The 18,633-nt window shown below is 40.5% G+C and overlaps 1 protein-coding gene across 1 annotated transcript; it reads right to left on the reverse strand.

The window, feature by feature from the left end:
* Positions 1 to 190: 190 nt before the first annotated feature.
* LOC112238091 (nucleoporin SEH1-like) lies at positions 191 to 17,658 on the reverse strand. The gene is given in 11 exon segments (XM_042318016.1): positions 191 to 408; positions 411 to 418; positions 8,628 to 8,781; positions 12,660 to 12,814; positions 13,052 to 13,173; positions 13,395 to 13,409; positions 15,635 to 15,737; positions 16,138 to 16,349; positions 16,531 to 16,677; positions 16,842 to 16,892; positions 17,237 to 17,658. Coding segments are annotated over 11 exon segments (1,152 nt in total). The 5' UTR covers positions 17,348 to 17,658; the 3' UTR covers positions 191 to 334.
* Between the last annotated feature and the right edge of the window lie 975 nt (positions 17,659 to 18,633).

Here is an 18,633-nt window from a genome sequence, read left to right on the forward strand (position 1 = left end):
AGGGTCAGTGGTGTTCAGGCAGGGTGTTGAGGGCTCTAGAGGGTCAGTGGTGTTCAGGCAGGGTGTTGAGGGCTCTAGAGGGTCAGTGGTGTTCAGGCAGGGTGTTGAGGGCTCTAGAGGGTCAGTCGTGTTCAGGCAGGGTGTTGAGGGTTCTAGAGGGTCAGTCGTGTTCAGGCAGGGTGTTGAGGGCTCTAGAGGGTCAGTCGTGTTCAGGCAGGGTGGTGAGGGCTCTAGAGTGTGAGTACAGTCTGTGCAGGGACAGAGGGGATTGGGGGGCTGGCCATGGATGGCCATGGGGGACTGGGGGAGCTGGCTGTGGGGGCTGAACTGGGCATCAGAGTGCTCTATCAGAGAAGGGGGGCAGCAGGTGGCCGTACCTGGACCCTGCCCTGGGGGCATCCAGAGGGGGAAGAAATACCTGAAACAACAGACAGGAACAGACAGGAAACAAGACAACAATGGGATACAAAGAAATAAACAAAAACGGAGAAATGAGAGGTGAATTAAAATAGGAAAAGGGGGGACGTGAACAGGCTACGTCAGCTGTACAGAACAGAATAAAGGGGGAGGACGTGAACAGGCTACGGCAGCTGTACAGAACAGAATAAAGGGGAGGGTAAGAGGAGGTGCAGAAGACACTGTATTCAGCAGAACACAGACACATTAACACAACAGGAGACACTGTATTCAGCAGAACTAACAGAAGACATTGTATTCAGCAGAACACAGACACATTAACACAACAGAAGACTATGTGGTAAGGTATTCAGCAGAACTAACAGAAGACACTATATTCAGCAGAACACAGACACATTAACACAGAAGAAGACTATGTGGTAAGGTATTCAGCAGAACTAACAGGAGACTGTGTGGTAAGGTATTCAGCAGAACTAACAGGAGACTATGTAGTAAGGTATTCATTCATTCAGCAGAACTAACAGGAGATTATGTGGTAAGGTATTCAGCAGAACTAACAGGAGACTGTGTGGTAAGGTATTCAGCAGAACTAACAGGAGACTGTGTGGTAAGGTATTCAGCAGAACTAACAGGAGACTGTGTGGTAAGGTATTCAGTAGAACTAACAGGAGACTGTGTGGTAAGGTATTCAGCAGAACTAACAGGAGACTATGTGGTAAGGTATTCAGCAGAACTAACAGGAGACTGTGTGGTAAGGTATTCAGCAGAACTAACAGGAGACTGTGTGGTAAGGTATTCAGCAGAACTAACAGGAGACTGTGTGGTAAGGTATTCAACAGGAGACTGTGTGGTAAGGTATTCAGCAGAACTAACAGGAGACTGTGTGGTAAGGTATTCAGCAGAACTAACAGGAGACTGTGTGGTAAGGTATTATTCAGCAGAACTAACAGGAGACTGTGTGGTAAGGTATTCATTCATTCAGCAGAACTAACAGGAGACTATGTGGTAAATTCAGCAGAACTAACAGGAGATGGTAAGGTATTCAGCAGAACTAACAGGAGACTGTGTGGTAAGGTATTCAGCAGAACTAACAGGAGACTATGTGGTAAGGTATTCAGCAGAACTAACAGGAGACTGTGTGGTAAGGTATTCAGTAGAACTAACAGGAGACTATGTGGTAAGGTATTCAGTAGAACTAACAGGAGACTGTGTGGTAAGGTATTCAGCAGAACTAACAGGAGACTGTGTGGTAAGGTATTCAGCAGAACTAACAGGAGACTATGTGGTAAGGTATTCAGCAGAACTAACAGGAGACTGTGTGGCAAGGTATTCATTCATTCAGCAGAACTAACAGGAGACTATGTGGTAAGGTATTCAGCAGAACTAACAGGAGACTGTGTGGTAAGGTATTCAGCAGAACTAACAGGAGACTGTGTGGTAAGGTATTCAGCAGAACTAACAGGAGACTGTGTGGTAAGGTATTCAGCAGAACTAACAGGAGACTGTGTGGTAAGGTATTCAGCAGAACTAACAGGAGACTGTGTGGTAAGGTATTCAGCAGAACTAACAGGAGACTGTGTGGTAAGGTATTCATTCATTCAGCAGAACTAACAGGAGACTGTGTGGTAAGGTATTCATTCATTCAGCAGAACTAACAGGAGACTGTGTGGTAAGGTATTCAGCAGAACTAACAGGAGACTGTGTGGTAAGGTATTCAGCAGAACTAACAGGAGACTGTGTGGTAAGGTATTCAGCAGAACTAACAGGAGACTGTGTGGTAAGGTATTCAGCAGAACTAACAGAAGACACTGTATTCAGCAGAACTAACAGGAAGACTATGTGTAAGGTATTCAGCAGAAGGTATTCAGCAGAACTAACAGGAGACTATGTGGTAAGGTATTCAGCAGAACTAACAGGAGACTGTGTGGTAAGGTATTCAGCAGAACTAACAGGAGACTATGTGGTAAGGTATTCAGCAGAACTAACAGGAGACTGTGTGGTAAGGTATTCAGCAGAACTAACAGGAGACTGTGTGGTAAGGTATTCAGCAGAACTAACAGGAGACTGTGTGGTAAGGTATTCAGCAGAACTAACAGGAGACTGTGTGGTAAGGTATTCAGCAGAACTAACAGGAGACTATGTGGTAAGGTATTCAGCAGAACTAACAGGAGACTGTGTGGTAAGGTATTATTCATTCAGCAGAACTAACAGGAGACTGTGTGGTAAGGTATTCAGCAGAACTAACAGGAGACTGTGTGGTAAGGTATTCAGCAGAACTAACAGGAGACTGTGTGGTAAGGTATTCAGCAGAACTAACAGGAGACTGTGTGGTAAGGTATTCAGCAGAACTAACAGGAGACTGTGTGGTAAGGTATTCAGCAGAACTAACAGGAGACTATGTGGTAAGGTATTCAGCAGAACTAACAGGAGACTGTGTGGCAAGGTATTCAATTCAGCAGAACTAACAGGAGACTATGTGGTAAGGTATTCAGCAGAACTAACAGGAGACTGTGTGGTAAGGTATTCAGCAGAACTAACAGGAGACTGTGTGGTAAGGTATTCAGCAGAACTAACAGGAGACTGTGTGGTAAGGTATTCAGCAGAACTAACAGGAGACTGTGTGGTAAGGTATTCAGCAGAACTAACAGGAGACTGTGTGGTAAGGTATTCAGCAGAACTAACAGGAGACTGTGTGGTAAGGTATTCAGCAGAACTAACAGGAGACTGTGTGGTAAGGTATTCAGCAGAACTAACAGGAGAGACTATGTGGTTATTCAGCAGAACTAACAGGAGACTATGTGGTAAGGTATTCAGCAGAACTAACAGGAGACTGTGTGGTAAGGTATTCAGCAGAACTAACAGGAGACTGTGTGGTAAGGTATTCAGCAGAACTAACAGGAGACTGTGTGGTAAGGTATTCAGCAGAACTAACAGGAGACTGTGTGGTAAGGTATTCAGCAGAACTAACAGGAGACTGTGTGGTAAGGTATTCAGCAGAACTAACAGGAGACTGTGTGGTAAAGGAGATTCATTATTCAGCAGAACTAACAGGAGACTGTGTGGTAAGGTATTCATTATTCAGCAGAACTAACAGGAGACTGTGTGGTAAGGTATTCAGCAGAACTAACAGGAGACTGTGTGGTAAGGTATTCAGCAGAACTAACAGGAGACTGTGTGGTAAGGTATTCAGCAGAACTAACAGGAGACTGTGTGGTAAGGTATTCAGCAGAACTAACAGGAGACTGTGTGGTAAGGTATTCAGCAGAACTAACAGGAGACTGTGTGGTAAGGTATTCAGCAGAACTAACAGGAGACTGTGTGGTAAGGTATTCAGCAGAACTAACAGGAGACTGTGTGGTAAGGTATTCAGCAGAACTAACAGGAGACTGTGTGGTAAGGTATTCAGCAGAACTAACAGGAGACTGTGTGGTAAGGTATTATTCAGCAGAACTAACAGGAGACTGTGTGGTAAGGTATTCAGCAGAACTAACAGGAGACTGTGTGGTAAGGTATTCAGCAGAACTAACAGGAGACTGTGTGGTAAGGTATTCAACTAACAGGAGACAGAACTAACAGGAGACTGTGTGGTAAGGTATTCAGCAGAACTAACAGGAGACTGTGTGGTAAGGTATTCAGCAGAACTAACAGGAGACTGTGTGGTAAGGTATTCAGCAGAACTAACAGGAGACTGTGTGGTAAGGTATTCAGCAGAACTAACAGGAGACTGTGTGGTAAGGTATTCAGCAGAACTAACAGGAGACTGTGTGGTAAGCAGAACTAACAGGAGATTCAGCAGAACTAACAGGAGACTGTGTGGTAAGGTATTCAGCAGAACTAACAGGAGACTGTGTGGTAAGGTATTCAGCAGAACTAACAGGAGACTGTGTGGTAAGGTATTCAGCAGAACTAACAGGAGACTGTGTGGTAAGGTATTCAGCAGAACTAACAGGAGACTGTGTGGTAAGGTATTCAGCAGAACTAACAGGAGACTGTGTGGTAAGGTATTCAGCAGAACTAACAGAGAGACTGTGTGGTAACAGGGACTGTGTGGTAAGGTATTCAGCAGAACTAACAGGAGACTGTGTGGTAAGGTATTCAGCAGAACTAACAGGAGACTGTGTGGTAAGGTATTCAGCAGAACTAACAGGAGACTGTGTGGTAAGGTATTCAGCAGAACTAACAGGAGACTGTGTGGTAAGGTATTCAGCAGAACTAACAGGAGACTATGTGGTAAGGTATTCAGCAGAACTAACAGGAGACTGTGTGGTAAGGTATTCAGCAGAACTAACAGGAGACTATGTGGTAAGGTATTCAGCAGAACTAACAGGAGACTGTGTGGTAAGGTATTCAGCAGAACTAACAGGAGACTGTGTGGTAAGGTATTCAGCAGAACTAACAGGAGACTGTGTGGTAAGGTATTCAGCAGAACTAACAGGAGACTGTGTGGTAAGGTATTCAGCAGAACTAACAGGAGACTGTGTGGTAAGGTATTCAGCAGAACTAACAGGAGACTGTGTGGTAAGGTATTCAGCAGAACTAACAGGAGATTCATTCAGCAGAACTAACAGGAGACTATGTGGTAAGGTATTCAGCAGAACTAACAGGAGACTGTGTGGTAAGGTATTCAGCAGAACTAACAGGAGACTGTGTGGTAAGGTATTCAGCAGAACTAACAGGAGACTGTGTGGTAAGGTATTCAGCAGAACTAACAGGAGACTGTGTGGTAAGGTATTCAGCAGAACTAACAGGAGACTGTGTGGTAAGGTATTCAGCAGAACTAACAGGAGACTGTGTGGTAAGGTATTCAGCAGAACTAACAGGAGACTGTGTGGTAAGGTATTCAGCAGAACTAACAGGAGACTGTGTGGTAAGGTATTCAGCAGAACTAACAGGAGACTGTGTGGTAAGGTATTCAGCAGAACTAACAGGAGACTGTGTGGTAAGGTATTCAGCAGAACTAACAGGAGACTGTGTGGTAAGGTATTCAGCAGAACTAACAGGAGACTGTGTGGTAAGGTATTCAGCAGAACTAACAGGAGACTATGTGGTAAGGTATTCAGCAGAACTAACAGGAGACTATGTGGTAAGGTATTCAGCAGAACTAACAGGAGACTGTGTGGTAAGGTATTCAGCAGAACTAACAGGAGACTGTGTGGTAAGGTATTCAGCAGAACTAACAGGAGACTGTGTGGTAAGGTATTCAGCAGTTTTACAGACCTGTATTGTTATATACTGCTGCTCTTTGTCTTTCTTACCGCATACTTAAAAAAAAAAAGATATTTTCTTAAAACTGCTTTGTTGATTCAGGGCTTTTAAAATCAGCATTTACCTGCTGTATTCGGGCACATGTGACAAATACAATTTGATCTAAAATAAAGCAACACCTATTAGAAGTAAGTATTGCTGAAGCAGTGGCATCCTGGTCCATGCAAGGTCACCAGGGTGCTCGCTGGTCAGCGGGCTTTAGGTTAACAGTACGCAGGCTGGTTGAGTGTCTTCAGGGCAGTCAGGCTCCGCAGGCGAGGGCTAAAGGGGATCCTCTGGCCGTTCCTGTGTGCATGCAACAAGCAGCATCCATCACGTCCAATAGACCACACAGGGATGAGTCCTTATTGAAAACGGGACAATAATACGCAAGCTAACTATTTCATTTTTTAAATTAGATTGTGTGAATGAAATTGTACAAAACACACAGTCGTGAACAAATCACAATACGATGCATTTTTTTTATCAAAGATTGGACAGGAGTACAGAAAAAGGTTGTCATTAAAAACAGAGAAACGTAACACCATACAATGTAACAGGTTAGCAGAGGCCTTTCAGAACGGAGTGGATTTTAAGGCAGAATAGGGATAATGAGGCTTTTCTTATGAACCATTATACAGTACTAGGAGAGAGAGTATAATGTCTGGAAACTGAATGTTGATGTACTGTACTAGGAGAGAGAGTATAATGTCTGGAAACTGAATGTTGATGTACAGTACTAGGAGAGAGAGTATAATGTCTGGAAACTGAATGTTGATGTACAGTACTAGGAGAGAGAGTATAATGTCTGGAAACTGAATGTTGATGTACAGTACTAGGAGTATAATGTCTGGAAACTGAATGTTGATGTACTGTACTAGGAGTATAATGTCTGGAAACTGAATGTTGATGTACAGTACTAGGAGTATAATGTCTGGAAACTGAATGTTGATGTACAGTACTAGGAGAGAGAGTATAATGTCTGTAAACTGAATGTTGATGTACAGTACTAGGGTGGAATATTGAATATAAACTGAATGTTGATGTACTGTACTAGGGTGTAATATTGAATATAAACTGAATGTTGATGTACTGTACTAGGGTGTAATATTGAATATAAACTGAATGTTGATGTACTGTACTAGGGTGGAATATTGAATATAAACTGAATGTTGATGTACAGTACTAGGGTGGAATATTGAATATAAACTGAATGTTGATGTACTGTACTAGGGTGGAATATTGAATATAACTGAATGTTGATGTACAGTACTAGGGTGGAATATTGAATATAAACTGAATGTTGATTTACTGTACTAGGGTGGAATATTGAATATAAACTGAATGTTGATGTACAGTACTAGGGTGGTGAATATAAACTGAATGTTGATGGTGGAATATTGAATATAAACTGAATGTTGATGTACAGTACTAGGGTGGAATATTGAATATAAACTGAATGTTGATGTACAGTACTAGGGTGGAATATTGAATATAAACTGAATGTTGATGTACTGTACTAGGGTGGAATATTGAATATAAACTGAATGTTGATGTACTGTACTAGGGTGGAATATTGAATATAAACTGAATGTTGATGTACTGTACTAGGGTGGAATATTGAATATAAACTGAATGTTGATGTACAGTACTAGGGTGGAATATTGAATATAAACTGAATGTTGATGTACTGTACTAGGGTGGAATATTGAATATAAACTGAATGTTGATGTACTGTACTAGGGTGTAATATTGAATATAAACTGAATGTTGATGTACTGTACTAGGGTGGAATATTGAATATAAACTGAATGTTGATGTACTGTACTAGGGTGAATATTGAATATAAACTGAATGTTGATGTACTGTACTAGGGTGTAATATTGAATATAAACTGAATGTTGATGTACTGTACTATGTTGATGGTGTAATATTGAATATAAACTGAATGTTGATGTACTGTACTAGATGGTGTAATATTGAATATAAACTGAATGTTGATGTACTGTACTAGGGTGGGTGTAATATTGAATATAAACTGAATGTTGATGTACAGTACTAGGGTGGAATATTGAATATAAACTGAATGTTGATGTACTGTACTAGGGTGTAATATTGAATATAAACTGAATGTTGATGTACTGTACTAGGGTGTAATATTGAATATAAACTGAATGTTGATGTACTGTACTAGGGTGGAATATTGAATATAAACTCAGCCATGTGTGTGTTATTAAAGCACTAGCACGTTCACCAGCCTTCAGTCATTATTTCATTCAGATTAATTGCAGATTAGCAGCCGGTTAATAGGGATTATTACCAGATTATATTCCAGATGCTCCTACAACATGCAGAGATTATGGAAACTTTTTGGTAATCATTTTATACATTGAAAATATGAACGTTTATCAATATGCCCTTCAAACATTCTACACATGCTGTTATAAGATTACATCAAAAGAGTCAATTATTCAATTTAGCAAGCTTGTATGTTTGGTCCTGGTATGTATTGAAATTCTGACAATTTCCAGGGCATTATGTGAGGACGACAGACATCTGTAATAACTAATCTAAAATGTAAAAAAAAATTATATTCTTCAAAATAACATTAATGTTCCAATCAACATAAAATTGTGTCAATAAACAATTACCAAAAATTATTGTACAATCCAAACATCAGTCTGCTGTTGTACGAACATTAAAAAACTGTAGCAAATAGCCCTCCCAAACACTCCTTTTATGACGAGCAGACAGACCTGCCACAGGGAGCAGGCCTACGTGCTGGGTCTGGCCTGCTGGGCCTTGCCACAAGCCAAGCTCTTTGCATGAGCGCAACACACAGTGTCAGTTGACCCAGGGAGGGGGGGTCAGCGCTGCAGTGTCAGTCAGGCAGGCCCAGAGAGAGTAAAGCAGTGAGGCAGTCAGTCGCCAGCTCTGGCCAGCCGGCAGAGGGCGCGGCCTCCTACCTTCCTGCAGCAGAGCCGTTCAGTGCATTCTGGGAGGTCTGGACAGTGGACCCCACCATAGTATTCATGGCACCGGGTTGTCCTGACGACCCGTTGACTGGACTTCCGTCTCCCTTCAGGATGCCTGTACACTTCCAGTTGTCCATATAGTTAGCTGGGGACCAGAAGATGGGAACCAATGAAACAGTGTAAATGTGTGGGGAACTTTCCACAGTTCCCGAGTAGACGGCCACTTCTATTTCCCTTCAGCTAAACCATTGGCTTTGAAATGACTGGATAGACTTTTAGCCCGGTCCCAAACCTGTTGGTGCTGCCTGGCCAACTAGTGGTCATTGTCAAGCTGCAGCGTAGAATGACATAATAAACTAGTGAAGTCAGTTAAAAGATGCTCTCAAACATTTAACATTTTAGCCTGAAGGTTTGAAAGGCTGAAACAGATCCCTGTTTGGTACACTACGTCATCCATTCTGTAGTTTGGTACACTACGTCATCCATTCTGTTGTTTTGGTGCACTACGTCATCCATTCTGTTGTTTTGGTACACTACGTCATCCATTCTGTTGTTTTGGTGCACTACGTCATCCATTCTGTTGTTTTGGTGCACTACGTCATCCATTCTGTTGTTTTGGTACACTACGTCATCCATTCTGTTGTTTTTGGTACACTACGTCATCCATTCTGTTTTTTGGTACACTACGTCATCCATTCTGTTGTTTTGGTACACTACGTCATCCATTCTGTTTTTTGGTACACTACGTCATCCATTCTGTTGTTTTGGTACACTACGTCATCCATTCTGTATTTTGTGCACTACGTCATCCATTCTGTTGTTTTGTGCACTACGTCATCCATTCTGTTGTTTTGGTACACTACGTCATCCATTCTGTTGTTTTGGTGCACTACGTCATCCATTCTGTTTTTTGGTACACTACGTCATCCATTCTGTTTTGTGCACTACGTCATCCATTCTGTTGTTTTGGTACACTACGTCATCCATTCTGTTGTTTTGGTGCACTACGTCATCCATTCTGTTGTTTTGGTACACTACGTCATCCATTCTGTTGTTTTGGTACACTACGTCATCCATTCTGTTGTTTTGTGCACTACGTCATCCATTCTGTTGTTTTGGTACACTACGTCATCCATTCTGTTGTTTTGGTGCACTACGTCATCCATTCTGTTTTTTGGTACACTACGTCATCCATTCTGTTTTGTGCACTACGTCATCCATTCTGTTGTTTTGGTACACTACGTCATCCATTCTGTTGTTTTGGTGCACTACGTCATCCATTCTGTTGTTTTGGTGCACTACGTCATCCATTCTGTTGTTTTGTGCAACGTCATCCATTCTGTTGTTTTGGTACACTACGTCATCCATTCTGTTGTTTTGTGCACTACGTCATCCATTCTGTTGTTTTGTGCACTATCTCTGTGTTTCGTTACTAGATCACACCAGTCATCCATTCTGTTGTTTTGTGCACTACGTCATCCATTCTGTATTTTGTGCACTACGTCATCCATTCTGTTGTTTTGGTACACTACGTCATCCATTCTGTTGTTTTGGTGCACTACGTCATCCATTCTGTTGTTTTGGTGCACTACGTCATCCATTCTGTTGTTTTGTGCACTACGTCATCCATTCTGTTGTTTTGGTACACTACGTCATCCATTCTGTTGTTTTGGTACACTACGTCATCCATTCTGTATTTTGTGCAGTACGTCATCCATTCTGTATTTTGTGCACTACGTCATCCATTCTGTTGTTTGGTGCACTACGTCATCCATTCTGTTGTTTTGGTACACTACGTCATCCATTCTGTTTTTTTGTGCATTACGTCATCCATTCTGTTTTTTGTGCATTACGTCATCCATTCTGTTTTTTGTGCACTACGTCATTCATTCTGTTGTTTTGGTACACTACGTCATCCATTCTGTTTTTTTGTGCATTACGTCATCCATTCTGTTTTTTGTGCATTACGTCATCCATTCTGTTTTTTGTGCACTACGTCATCCATTCTGTTGTTTTGGTACACTACGTCATCCATTCTGTTTTTTGGTACACTACGTCATCCATTCTGTTGTTTTGGTACACTACGTCATCCATTCTGTATTTTGTGCACTACGTCATCCATTCTGTTTTTTTGTGCACTACGTCATCCATTCTGTATTTTGTGCACTACGTCATCCATTCTGTATTTTGTGCACTACGTCATCCATTCTGTTTTTTTGCGCACCAAGTCATCCATTCTGTTTTTTTTGTGCATTACGTCATCCATTTTGTGCACTACGTCATCCATTTTGTGCACCACGTCATCCATTTTGTGCGATGTTGTGCTTTAAGCTGCGATATGTAACTTTTTGGGGAGACCTGACCAAATACACATAGAAATATAAGTTATGGATCTGTTATTTTCTATGCTACTCGGTCTTGAATTTGTTTTTTGTGTCTTACTTTTGTACACCAGCTTATGGTTATGGACAATATTTCACAGTGATTAAGATGGTACAATTATTACATTATAGTTGCTTTTGTCACAAACAGAAAGTAATCAAACTATTAGAATTTCAGCAACCAGGAAATGGAGCGATTTCTCCATAGTACATCTTTAAGATCCCAGAGTGGATCGTTAATAGGATCTCTGTGTTTCAGTCTATACTAGATAGATCACCTTCCCAGAGTGGGACACAGCCTTTCCAGTCTATACTAGATAGATCACCTTTCCAGTCTATACTAGATAGATCACCTTTCCAGTCTATACTAGATAGATCACCTTCTCAGTCTATACTAGATAGATCACCTTCTCAGTCTATACTAGATAGATCACCTTCTCAGTCTATACTAGATAGATCACCTTCCCAGTCTATACTAGATAGATCACCTTTCCAGTCTATACTAGATAGATCACCTTCCCAGTCTATACTAGATAGATCACCTCTCAGTCTATACTAGATAGATCACCTTCTCAGTCTATACTAGATAGATCACCTCTCAGTCTATACTAGATAGATCACCTTCTCAGTCTATACTAGATAGATCACCTTCTCAGTCTATACTAGATAGATCACCTTCTCAGTCTATACTAGATAGATCACCTTCTCAGTCTATACTAGATAGATCACCTTTCCAGTCTATACTAGATAGATCACCTTCTCAGTCTATACTAGATAGATCACCTTCCCAGAGTGGGACACAGCTTTTCAGTCTATACTAGATAGATCACCTTCCCAGTCTATACTAGATAGATCACCTTTCCAGTCTATACTAGATAGATCACCTTTCCAGTCTATACTAGATAGATCACCTTTCCAGTCTATACTAGATAGATCACCTCTCAGTCTATACTAGATAGATCACCTTTCCAGAGTGGGACACAGCCTTTCCAGTCTATACTAGATAGATCACCTTCCCAGTCTATACTAGATAGATCACCTTCCCAGTCTATACTAGATAGATCACCTCTCAGTCTATACTAGATAGATCACCTCTCAGTCTATACTAGATAGATCACCTCTCAGTCTATACTAGATAGATCACCTTCCCAGTCTATACTAGATAGATCACCTCTCAGTCTATACTAGATAGATCACCTCTCAGTCTATACTAGATAGATCACCTCTCAGTCTATACTAGATAGATCACCTCTCAGTCTATACTAGATAGATCACCTCTCAGTCTATACTAGATAGATCACCTTCAGTCTATACTAGATAGATCACCTCTCAGTCTATACTAGATAGATCACCTCTCAGTCTATACTAGATAGATCACCTTCTCAGTCTATACTAGATAGATCACCTTCTCAGTCTATACTAGATAGATCACCTTCTCAGTCTATACTAGATAGATCACCTCTCAGTCTATACTACTAGATCAGCTCTCAGTCTATACTAGATAGATCACCTTCCCAGTCTATACTAGATAGATCACCTTCCCAGTCTATACTAGATAGATCACCTCTCAGTCTATACTAGATAGATCACCTCTCAGTCTATACTAGATAGATCACCTCTCAGTCTATACTAGATAGATCACCTTTCCAGAGTCGGACACAGCCGTCGTCTCCTGAGGAGGCCAGCAAGGTGCTAGTGATGTTCCAGGAGACTCTCCACACCTGGGAGTTGTGGTTGTCGAACTGGGCCACGATCTGAACCTCAAATTTAGTAGGGCCTGTTGAGCTGCTCTCCTTACTGTCAGACGAGAGAGAGATGCAGAACAGGTCAGTATAACATATGGGCACGGTACAGGCTCTGAACAGCTGTGATCTGCTACTTAGACAATACAGCAAGTCGAAAAATATATATACAGCTAATATCTATTAGACAACTCATTATGTACATTATACTAAGTCAGAAAACGTTAGTAAAAAGTGTACAAAAAAATATATATAAAAATATATATATTTAAATCGCAATTTATACACTCACCGCAAAGGTACCAACTTAAAGATCCGAACATCTTTGGTTGCTATGGCGAGCACGTGGAAGGACCGCCCCAGGTTAGGGGAGAAGGCTATGTCGTGCACCGCATCAGTCACCGTCATCAATGTCTGTTTTCATATTTCCAAATTTAGAGAATTTGATCACTAATAATGTAACTAGAGAACTGACCTACAATAAAGTGTTTTCATTATACTAATAATGTAATAATAGTGACTGACCTAGTGTTTTCATTATACTAATTTCACAACTAGTGTTTTCATTATACTAATAATGTAATAATAATGTAATAGGGACTGACCTAGTGGGTTCATTATACCATTGGACTGACCTGTGTTTTCATATACTAATAATGTAATAATGTAATATGTAATAGGACTGACCTAGTGTGTTTTCATTTTACTAATAATGTAATAGGACTGACCTAGTGTTTTCATTATACTAATAATGTAATAGGACTGACCTAGTGTTTTCATTATACTAATAATGTAATAGGACTGACCTAGTGTTTTCATTATACTAATAATGTAATAGGACTGACCTAGTGTTTTCATTATACTAATAATGTAATAGGACTGACTAATAATGTAATAGGACTGACTTAGTGTTTTCATTATACTAATAATGTAATAGGACTGACCTAGTGTTTTCATTATACTAATAATGTAATAGGACTGACCTAGTGTTTTCATTATACTAATAATGTAATAGACTGACTAGTGTTTTCCTAGGAGTGTTTTCATTATACTAATAATGTAATAGGACTGACCTAGTGTTTTCATTATACTAATAATGTAATAGGACTGACCTAGTGTTTTCATTATACTAATAATTTTCTAGTGTTTTCATTGTACTAATAATGTAATAGGACTGACCTAGTGTTTTCATTATACTAATAATGTAATAGGACTGACCTAGTGTTTTCATTATACTAATAATGTAATAGGACTGACCTAGTGTTTTCATTATACTAATAATGTAATAGGACTGACCTAGTGTTTTTTTCATTATACTAATAATGTAATAGGACTGACCTAGTGTTTTCATTATACTAATAATGTAATAGGACTGACCTAGTGTTTTCATTATACTAATAATGTAATAGGACTGACCTAGTGTTTTCATTATACTAATAATGTAATAGGACTGACCTAGTACTAATAATGTAATAGGACTGACCTAGTGTTTTCATTATACTAATAATGTAATAGGACTGACCTAGTGTTTTTTACTAATAATTAATTAATGTACTAATAATGGACTGACCTAGTGTTTTCATTGTACTAATAATGTAATAGGACTGACCTAGTGTTTTCATTGTACTAATAATGTAATAGGACTGACCTAGTGTTTTCATTGTACTAATAATGTAATAGGACTGACCTAGTGTTTTCATTGTACTAATAATGTAATAGGACTGACCTAGTGTTTTCATTATACTAATAATGTAATAGGACTGACCTAGTGTTTTCATTGTACTAATAATGTAATAGGACTGACCTAGTGTTTTCATTGTACTAATAATGTAATAGGACTGACCTAGTGTTTTCATTATACTAATAATGTAATAGGACTGACCTAGTGTTTTCATTATACTAATAATGTAATAGGACTGACCTAGTGTTTTCATTATACTAATAATGTAATAGGACTGACCTAGTGTTTTCATTATACTAATAATGTAATAGGACTGACCTAGTGTTTTCATTATACTAATAATGTAATAGGACTGACCTAGTGTTTTCATTGTACTAATAATGTAATAGGACTGACCTAGTGTTTTCATTGTACTAATAATGTAATAGGACTGACCTAGTGTTTTCATTGTACTAATAATGTAATAGGACTGACCTAGTGTTTTCATTGTACTAATAATGTAATAGGACTGACCTAGTGTTTTCATTGTACTAATAATGTAATAGGACTGACCTAGTGTTTTCATTGTACTAATAATGTAATAGGACTGACCTAGTGTTTTCATTGTACTAATAATGTAATAGGACTGACCTAGTGTTTTCATTATACTAATAATGTAATAGGACTGACCTAGTGTTTTCATTGTACTAATAATGTAATAGGACTGACCTAGTGTTTTCATTATACTAATAATGTAATAGGACTGACCTAGTGTTTTCATTGTACTAATAATGTAATAGGACTGACCTAGTGTTTTCATTGTACTAATAATGTAATAGGACTGACCTAGTGTTTTCAGTACTAATAATGTAATTGACACTAATAATGTAATAGGACTGTGACTGACCTAGTGTTTTCATTACACTAATAATGTAATAGGACTGACCTAGTGTTTTCATTGTACTAATAATGTAATAGGACTGACCTAGTGTTTTCATTGTACTAATAATGTAATAGGACTGACCTAGTGTTTTCATTGTACTAATAATGTAATAGGACTGACCTAGTGTTTTCATTATACTAATAATGTAATAGGACTGACCTAGTGTTTTCATTACACTAATAATGTAATAGGACTGACCTAGTGTTTTCATTGTACTAATAATGTAATAGGACTGACCTAGTGTTTTCATTATACTAATAATGTAATAGGACTGACCTAGTGTTTTCATTGTACTCGTAGATCTGAACCTTCCCACCGTACATCACGTTGCTGTCATCACTTCCCACTGCTATCATGGGAGGGTGGGCGCGAGAACTAAGGAGACAAGGATACATAGACAGTTATCAAACTAGGTAACATGTTAATAGGCATCAATACAATAGCCCATCAGTATCTACAGCTGCTGATAAATAGACAGTTATTAAACTAGGTAACATGTTAATAGGCATCAATTCAATAGCCCATTAGTATCTACAGCTGCTGATAAAGACAGTTATTAAACTAGGTAACATGTTAATAGGCATCAATACAATAGCCCATTAGTATCTACAGCTGCTGTGTACTGTGTACAATCAGCAACACCAATGAACACTTTAGGTCATTGGACATTGTGAATAATTGACAAATAAAAGTGATTTCATCTTAAAAATCACTGACTGGTTTCACCTGGAGTGAATTGGGCCTAAATCTATGGACTCTATGGACCCCAGCTGACCTGGAGGGGTTCCAGGAGATACAGGAGCAGTTGAGTTTACAGGAGATCTCATGCTGCAGGGACCACTGGCTGAGGTTCATCACGTCTGGAGCCTCGTAGACCCTCACCACCCCGTCTGCTGAGCACGTGGTCAGCATCAGACCCATGTGTTTCGGAGCAAACTTCACGTCCGTCACCGACGTCCTGCTGTCCACCAGAGTCGTCCTCTTTATCTAAGCAGAATGAGAGTTTGTTGCCGATACTGCACACCAAGGCACATGTCTCTTTCACCCAATAACTTGGGTCAAAGAATCACCTCACAGCAGTGGCTGGATAATAGCCTGGTACAAGATCGGCAGGACAATACAAATATATGTGAGACCAGGCTCGTAGCTGAATGTCCAGGAGTCTTACCCAGTGGCTCTGCCCCCTCTGTTTGTCATTAGACTCCCCAACTATCTCCTCCCACACAGCGGCTGTTCGGTCAAAGGAGCAGGAGGCCAGCACCTGTCCAAACTCAGGGTGGGCCCATGTCACCCTCCATACTGACCCGCTGTGTGTCTGCAAAGACGAGTCAATAACAAACCTTCATTCTACAGACCATTTCAGGATTGAATAAGCAAAGAAAGTCCTTTCAAAAAGGGAGAGGAGCTAGCTATAATTCAAAGGGAATACTTTAAAACACACTTTTAAATCTTGGCGTGTAAGAAATAAAACCGACTTGCCTTCCAGCTGGCAGTGCAGTGCCACTCCCCACTTTCACTCTTGTCCCAAACCTGAAGGATGCAGAACATTGACAATGGTTCACTAAAGCAACCTCTGGTTACAGTCTGGGCATTTTGTTTACATCCTAGCTAGCATAGCAAGCTAGCTGCATGGCTTGCAAACCACCCGGCTAGCTTAGTTAACGTTAGCTAGCTAACTGTTTTAAAACTGCAAATATTATCAGTGAATTGCTTTTCTCTAAAAGTGGGTAATATTAATCAAGTAAACTAGTTAGCTGCAGTTAATTTGGTTACTGAATTAGCTGTTTAGTTCAATATTAATAAGGTAAAGAGTTAGAAAGCCAGCTAGCCTGCTACTAGCTAGTTAGCTTAGCTCACTAGTTTTTTTTTTTTACCTTGACACTTTGGTCACTTGAACACGTTGCCATTCTCCGGCCGTGAAAATCGTAGGAAACATCGTGGATTAGATCTTTGTGATCTGCTGCAATGCTACGAGCCACAAACATGTTTATTTTAGTCGTTAAGTTATTTCCCCCACTGAGCCTCTCCTTCTCAGAACGGATGCTGCTGTCATGTGGCCTCCCAGTGTTCACACTTCACATGGTGACCACAAAGAGGCGTAAAAACACTTGTATTTGCTACATTCAATCAAGAGAGTGTAACTACGCTAAGCTAATGTACAATCTTTAAAGAAACTTTACTGGTTATGGGTGCCAGTCTTTAGTACTAATTTAAAACCTTAATCAATACAACTAAACTCAGCAAAAAAAAAAGTTTATTTTCAGCAAACTTAAGTATTGCAGTGCATCTCCTCCTCATGGACTGCACCAGATTTTATTGTGCTTGTTGTGAGATGTTACCCCACTATTCCACCAAGGCACCTGCAAGTTCCCAGACAATTCTGTGGGGAATGGCCCTAGCCCTCACCCTCACCCTCCGATCCAACAGGTCCCAGATGTGTTGGGATTGAGATCCGGGCTCTTCCCTGTCCATGGCAGAACACTGACATTCATGTCTTGCAGGAAATCTAAGCAAAGAACGAGCAGTCTGGCTGGTGGCATTGTCATGCTGGAGGGTCATGTCAGGATAAGCCTGCAGGAAGGGTACCACATGCACAGCGTTGAGATTGCCTGCAATGACAACAAGCTCAGTCCGATGATGCTGTGACACACCGCCCCAGACCATGACGGACCCTCCACCTCCAAATCTATCCCGCTCCAGAGTACAGGCCTCGGTGTAACGCTCATTCCTTCGACGATAAACGCGAATCCGACCATCACCCCTGGTGAGACAATACCGTGACTCGCCAATGAAGAGCACTTTTTGCCAGTACTGTCTGGTCCAGCGACGGTGGGTTTGTGCCCATAGGTGACGTTGTTGCCGGTGATGTCTGGTGAGGACCTGCCTTACAACAGGCCTACAAGCCCAGTTCAGCCTCTCTCAGCCTATTGCGGACAGTCTGAGCACTGATGGAGGGATTATGTGTTCCTGATGTAACTCAGGCAGTTGTTGTTGCCATCCTGTACCTGTCCCGCAGGTGTGATGTTCGGATGTATGGATCCTGTGCAGGTGTTGTTACACGTGGTTTGCCATTGTGAGGACGATGAGCTGTCCGTCCTGTCTCCCTGTAGCACTGTTTAGGCGTCTCACAGTACAGACATTGCAATTTATTGCCCTGGCCACATCTGCAGTCCTCATGCCTCCTTCCAGCATGCCCAAGGCACGTTCACACAGATGAGCAGGAACCCTGGGCATCTTTCTTTTTGTGTTTTTCAGTCAGTAGAAAGGTCTC

Source organism: Oncorhynchus tshawytscha, unplaced genomic scaffold, assembly GCF_018296145.1.
Source record: "Oncorhynchus tshawytscha isolate Ot180627B unplaced genomic scaffold, Otsh_v2.0 Un_contig_4748_pilon_pilon, whole genome shotgun sequence".
Classification (NCBI taxonomy): Eukaryota; Metazoa; Chordata; class Actinopteri; order Salmoniformes; family Salmonidae; genus Oncorhynchus; species Oncorhynchus tshawytscha.